The sequence below is a fragment of the Arachis hypogaea genome, chromosome 5 (genome assembly GCF_003086295.3).
Source record: "Arachis hypogaea cultivar Tifrunner chromosome 5, arahy.Tifrunner.gnm2.J5K5, whole genome shotgun sequence".
NCBI classification, from domain to species: domain Eukaryota; kingdom Viridiplantae; phylum Streptophyta; class Magnoliopsida; order Fabales; family Fabaceae; genus Arachis; species Arachis hypogaea.
In genome coordinates, this window is record NC_092040.1 from 55,129,006 (window position 1) to 55,136,402 (window position 7,397).

At 25.7% G+C, this 7,397-nt stretch overlaps 1 protein-coding gene across 1 annotated transcript; it reads left to right on the plus strand.

Annotated features, from left to right (window-relative positions):
• The first annotated feature begins 669 nt into the window (after window positions 1-669).
• LOC112799702 (putative SNAP25 homologous protein SNAP30) lies at window positions 670-6,382 on the plus strand. Its single transcript, XM_025841752.3, has 6 exons — window positions 670-784; window positions 1,392-1,902; window positions 2,572-2,665; window positions 4,642-4,772; window positions 4,981-5,078; window positions 6,017-6,382. The coding sequence occupies exons 2-6, from the start codon at window positions 1,435-1,437 to the stop codon at window positions 6,114-6,116; spliced, it is 891 nt and encodes a 296-aa protein (XP_025697537.1). The 5' UTR covers window positions 670-784; window positions 1,392-1,434; the 3' UTR covers window positions 6,117-6,382.
• Window positions 6,383-7,397: the final 1,015 nt, after the last annotated feature.

The following is a 7,397-nucleotide window of genomic DNA, read 5'->3' on the forward strand; positions in this document are numbered from 1 at the left end:
TTTTAGCTGTCATTATCTAAATGGATTCCTTATTTTAAAATTGGTTTACCTATTTTTCTATTGTGATAAACTAAAAGTACGTACAGTCCAACTTCGCCTCCTCAGATCAGAAAAAATCCAATAACAGCATCTACATTTACACCAATTTTGTGCCATCCCCACATGATCTATGCGGCTCAAGCCCTCTTTCACTTGGCCACTCCTCACTGCAGCAGCTCTGATTTGTCTGACACTAAGCTGCAAGCTCCGTCATCCTTCAACATACGTGTCACAACAGCATTTGTTTTCAAGAAAATTTGTATCTCTGTATTGGTTGTTTACACTATAATTGACCACATATATATAAATATATATATAGAGAGAGTAATTTAGATGTGAGAAAAATTAGATAGTAATTAATATACGCAGGTAAAGTTATAAAATTCTTTTTATAAAAACGAAGAAAAGAACTCAATACAATAAAGTAGAATATTACTTAACATAAAATTATAAAACCATACAAAGATACCAGTCAATTTATGAATACTACAATTGACAAAATTTCTAATCGAATGATTTATAGCTGACAAAGGTTTGTACGGTTAGAAAATATGTGTCTATTTTTTCGCTACACCTTCCATTCATGTTCATATTCTGATCGAAACATACACAGTTCTCAATCTCTTAGATTTTAATTTTTGTTGAAAGCATTTTCCTTTTTTCTTTGTCCTTTCACATTAGAAATAAACGCAAACCCGTCATCCTTAGGTGTGGGTTTGTGAGATCATATAGCATAGATCTCAGGGTATACCACCACTCTTGCTTTTTTCTTTTCTTTTCATTTCTCATTTTTTTCAACTGTTTTATGGATAGTATGAGCACATCCCCCCCCCCCCCCAACTCTACCCAATGATTTCGAATTCTGGATATTGTTGTTGTGTACTATATCTTTTAATGGATCATGCATGGGTTTCTCCATTTGCATTTCCTTACATTTTTGAAATATTTCAAAGATAAATATGGGGATTTTTTCTAAAAGTTGCATGGCAATTGATGATCTTGACCTATTGTTCTTATATGCCATTATTTTAAATCCTTCTTTGAATTTATTGTGCGCTCTGTTTTCTTTATGGATTAAGATATAACATGAGCAATTTGTTTTATAAGATTAACATAATTTTAATGGAAGTTGTTCTGATCTTTTTTTTTTCCTTCAGCAGCCAAATTTTAAAAGTTATGAAATACATTTGCATGGACAATCTCGACTGCATCCATTTTGGTGTTATTATGCCATTACTTTTAGTTTGTTATGTATTTAAAGCATGATGATAAGAAGTATTATAATTTTACTTTAGAAAACCTAGTGCAAGATTTTGGTTATTGAATCATTTTATTATTATTATTTCCACTAGGTTTTTTCATAATCTGTAATTATAAACAAGTCGGAACATAAATATGTTTGGATTTAGAAAAGCAGCGCCAGCCCCAAATCCTGCCCCTTCTGGTTCAGATCCTGAACCGGAAAAGAAGACAAACCTTACTACAGACAGAAGAACTTCTTCAGAACCTGTCATTGCACCAAAATCCAAAGGAAGCTATTTTGACGATGAGGATGACGACGACGATTATTGGGGGCGAAAGCCTACCACGACGGCATCGTCGCGCACCTCGGCTGCTGCGAAAAACAAGTATAAAAATGATTTTCGCGATTCCGGAGGTCTAGAGAATCAAAGTGTTCAGGAATTGGAGGGCTATGCAGTGTACAAAGCTGAAGAGACCACACAAAGTGTTAACAATTTGGTGAAGATTGCTGAGGACATAAAGGGTGATGCCACAAGGACCCTTGATATGTTGCACCAACAGGGTGAGCAAATAACGAGAACTCACAATATGGTTGTTGAAACTGAAAGGGACTTGAGTCGGGTATGTTTTTCGTCCTTTTTAACTTCTTCAAGATTCAATAACTTTGGGTTGCATTTGGATTATTATGTCTCTTTCAAATAAAACTACAAGACGAAGACACATTTTTTGTTGGGAAATACTTACATGATGACATCTTTATATAAAGATGACATTGTGAACCTTTAAATGATTAATAAAAAATATTTAGTCAATTTTATCAATTCATCTAATGGTTTACAATACTATCTTCATGTAAAAATGTCATCATATAAGTATTCACCTTTTTTATTTTCACTTTGGAAAGTATATTATAAAATACAAGAAACAAATTCCTGTACATGGCAGATATATAGATTTTATGCCTTTATGCCTATTTCTATAACTAAACAAGTTTTTAATTTGTATCTGTTGTCTTTGTATTTTTGTTTCAAAGACAATATTCAAACCTAAATAACCTTAGTAATTAATGGTCTAATGGACAATATCAAATTGCTACTTCTTTATGATATCTTTGTTAGAATAATAGAACATTACCTTATATATATATATATATATATATATATATATATATATATATATATATATATATATATATATATATTTGTTTCTCTTTCTATTTTCTAGTTTCTTTTAATTATTATTCCTCTATGATGTATTAATTCAAGAATTTATATTTTGATAATTCATCAGGGTGAAAAACTCCTAAACAATCTTGGTGGCATGTTCTCTAAACCTTGGAGGCCAAAGAAGACAAGGGAGATTACAGGCCCTAAAATCTCACTAGGTTTTTTCGCAATCATTTAACTTATATTATAATAAAACATTAAAATGTTATAAGAAATATTTTTATGTCTATTTTTTTATTCTTTTCTACTTTTGGTATAAAAAAATGAATAATAAAAATAAAAAATTAAAAGATTTATATTTTATACTAAAAATAAAAATATACAAAAAATATTAATAAAAGAATGATGTAAATATATTTTTTAGGGATTATGTTAGGTAATTAATAATTTTTTTGAATAATATGAATAACCACCAATCAAATCAAAACATATTACACCTCCAAATTATCTACCTAAATCTTCGTAAAAAAAGTTTGGTAACCAAACTTAGAGAACCAAAATCAACCAAAACCTTCTATTTTTAACTTTTTTTAATTAGATGAACTAAATTTAATTAATATTCTTTCACGCGCCTAGCAATATTTATTGTAAACATTAATTATATATATTACATAGCATATTATAAATAAATACCTTATCAATTTATATTCTTATTAAATGAATATATATAGTTTACATTTATGATTTTTGATTTATATTATAATAACAAAAGTATATTTTTTATTTATTATGTAACATCTATATATTTATACACTTAATTTTTATAATTAATATATTTTTACAATTAATATTATGCAATTTTAAACTATATTTTATTATATATTTCAAATTATTTCATATATGCACTAATAAATTATGATTCATGTTTTAATTTTTTTTTTGAAGATATTATACATTTAAATTAACGTATAATTTTTTAAATCATTGATAATTTAAAAATTTGTTTCATATTTTTCAAAGTGAAATTATTTATTTTGATTTACATATATTTTCAAATTTTATTATAATTAGATTTGAAAAAAGAATATCAAATACTTAAATTAATTTATTCAATTAGCAAATTTACTCATAACATCCATAAATTCATACACATAACATTCATAGTTAGATAAGGTATATATAACATCCAAAATTTCATATTAATAACATCCATAATTTCATACTTATAATATCCATAATTTCATACATATAATATCCATAATTAATAAATTTTTATAATTAATATTACTAAATTTTAAACTGTGTCTTGTTATTTATTTCAAATTATCTTATATATACACCAAAGAGTCATAATTTTAATATTTTTTATTTACTATTTATACGTATTCTTATTTATTGATTTTAATATGACGAGTTAATAATTATTTTTAAAATTTTATTTCTTAATTTTTGTTTATATTTTATTTTCTATTTTTTATTTTATAATAATCTATATGTAAAATATGAGTTGTATAACAGAAGTTGTTAAATTCTCTAATTTAATATCCATATTTTTATACGTATAATATTTATATTTTATATACATGATATCTATAATCAATAAATTGGTACTAATTTATTATTATTTATTATTTCATTTTGCAAGTCATAAACCAACAATTTTAAATGTTTATAATTTTCAATAAATAGAAACCGATCAAATTTAAGATATTTTTATTTTTTAAAAAATGTGTTGAGGTAATTTGTAATTTTTTAAAAATTAAAAATATAAGAATTTGAGATTTTTATTTGGGAGAAAAAAATTATAGAATTATAAATGCATATAATAATAATGAGAGAGAAATTTTTGGAATTTGATTCACATTAAATTTAGAATTAACTTTTAGTATAATTAAATGAAAAAAATAATTAATTATAGAAAGAAATTAATTGTGTCAATTAAATTAGAAAAGTGATTTACACTCTCTTATAAACGCAAATGTTATTAATTATATATCTTTATTTATTATCTATAATATTTTGGCTGCGTAGCATTATTCAATCTTAATATTAAAATAACTATCCGTACACCTAATGAAATGAATATCCGATATATCCATTATTCACATTATTTAGTATTTTTTATTATCTACCTATACTTTTTTATTTTTTATATTATATTATTAGTTATATTTGATAGTGTGTGTGTAAGCAGACAATACAAATAAAAAGGGCGAAGCGAATAAGGAAGAGAGGGAGAAGTTGGGGCTAGGTCCTGGGCAAAAGGGACGTTCTGGCTCTAACACACCCCATCCTGAACCAACCAATGCCTACCAACAAATAGAAGTATGCCTTCTTTTTCCCCTTATAAAAAAAAGGGAGTGAATGTTATCGTTTCTTAATTAATAATGTCATTATTATTAAAGAAAAGGGTGTTATTATTAAATTAAAATAACACAATATCACTCTCTTCTATCAAATATCAATCAAATTTTATTTTATTATATTCTGTGAAGCAACATAATTATCTCGTTATGTTTCTATAATAAATCAGAATGAAAAAGCAAAACAAGACGAAGGACTATCAGATCTCAGTAATATCTTAGACGATTTGAAGGGCATGGCTGTTGATATGGGAAGTGAACTTGACAGGTACTATACAATTATAGTATTGCCACTTATGAAAATCTGTACAAAACTATTATATGAGTAATTAAACACTCAAATTTTGGTCTCTAAAAATTTTAAATCATACATTTTGATCTTTCAAGAATTCTTATTGTTTTAAAGGTCTTTGAAATAGATTGATCCTTTTATAAAGAAAACTAATTTATTTTATAATAATATTTATTGGGATCTAATTATCTAATAACAAAATTTATTAAAACTTATTTGTTCAATATATGCATATTAACCATTTTATTTTAAGTCATAAAAAATCAAACTATCTGATAAAATAATATTTAGAAATTTTTAAAATAATAAAAATTTATTAGCGACTAAAATATTTAATTTGGAAATAATTGAGGGCCAATTTAAATATATAATCAAATTATATTGATATCAAATTCCTTATTAACCAACAAATATATCTTTACTGTGAAAATCAGAAAACATACAAAGTTTTAAGGAAATTTTTAAATTTGACTAACATGTTAAGAATTACGGATTTTGATTTTTGCTGTTATTACGCAAAGACAAATTTGTTAAGAAAAAATGATAGAAAACTAGATCGTTTGTTTGTTGGAAAATGTTTTCCCTATTTTGTTGAAAATATCATTTTTTTAAGAGTGAGTTTGGATTACCTTTTGAATTCATAAGAGTCTCATGTTAGTAACTTATTAATTTTGGATTATTATGCTTTCAATAAAAATATTATGCTAGTAACATAATAATTTTTCTCTCTATGTTTTTATGTTTCTTGATTTTTTTTATTGAGTCATGTATAAAAATTATTATGTTTTCTCTCTAGATTTTTATGATTTTTTTAGCTTTTTAGTACTGCTCATGTTTTAACGTTCTCTATCTTTTTAGTTGTACATGTTAGATCTTTGTTTAGTTCACTTACGTTCCACATGTAAAAATTGCAGGCAAAATAAAGCTCTTGATCATCTAAATGATGATGTGGATGAGTTGAACTCTCGAGTTAAAGGTGCAAACCAACGTGCACGCAAGTTATTAGCAAAGTGAAAAGTGATAGTCTCCGACTGTTGCACTGTGAATTTAATTAATGAAATTTATTGGTCGGTCGGTCATCATGGTGTTTTGACTTGTTAATAATTATGATATGATTTCAATATTGTTTCTTTTCACTATTTTTGCCATTGTATTTTAAGAACATGGCAATTATAGACAAAATTTTTATCATTTATTTATTTACTTTTGTATTTAGCAAGGTTCACAGAGCCGGATCAAACATTGAGTTGAACTAAATACAGTACTGTTTATAATGTTTAGTTCAAAACTAAAATTTTAATCAAAACCACCAAGTCACACAATATTTAGACTATAAATTGAAATGCCTAGATTTATAGTAGAAGGGAATTCAGTAGTACTTTGACATTCTTTTTTATATTTAATAACTTTATACGAAGTTGTTTTATATTTGAACTGTAATACTTTTATTATCAAAATGTTACACTTCTAGTTGAATCATTTTGATACTAAAAAATATTACGATGACTTTAAATATTTAATAATAAAATAGAAGTATTTGATTCAAAATCATATCGCTATTTTTTTTGAAAAACTAAAAAAATACTTTATCTTGAAAACAAATAAGCATATTCATATATACAAAACTTATTACATAAATAGTTTATAAATATAACATACATATAAAATATATCATTCCTATCCCTCTTACAATATTATAATAACAAAGGCGAGGAAAGAATAATTATCTAACTAAAACAATAATATTGTATAAAAGAAATGCAATAAAATTCTTCGTAAGCTCTTTCATCCCGTTCCTGAAAAGGTAAAGATGTAGGAAGTGAGAACCTAATCACATGGTCTCACCATGAAGTTTCAGAATTTGTTATAAGAAGATATATTTAAAAAGAAAATCGTTTTCAAACATAGTGATCATCCGTAAACCAAAAACTCACTTTTCTTATAAAAGAATCTTAAAAGTTTCCTAACAGTATGAATGACCAATCTGTTCTAAGGATAGGTGATGATCGGAATTCACCCTCCCCATATAAAATCATGAATTCGTTCTTTTGGCAAGCGCACCAAAATTGTCGTCAAGTAATAACCCACAGAGGAGTGGGATTATATTGTATCCACAGAGATTGGTAGATTTGAGCAATTTTAATTAATGGGTAAATTAGTCAAGCTGAGTAATATAGAGTGTGATTGCAGAATTGTAAATAAGAAGGAATGTAAATAACTCAAAAGTAAAGAGAAGCAGTAAAGTGAAAAAAAGAAAATGGCAAGAATGTAAAGTGCAGAAACATAAATGACTTA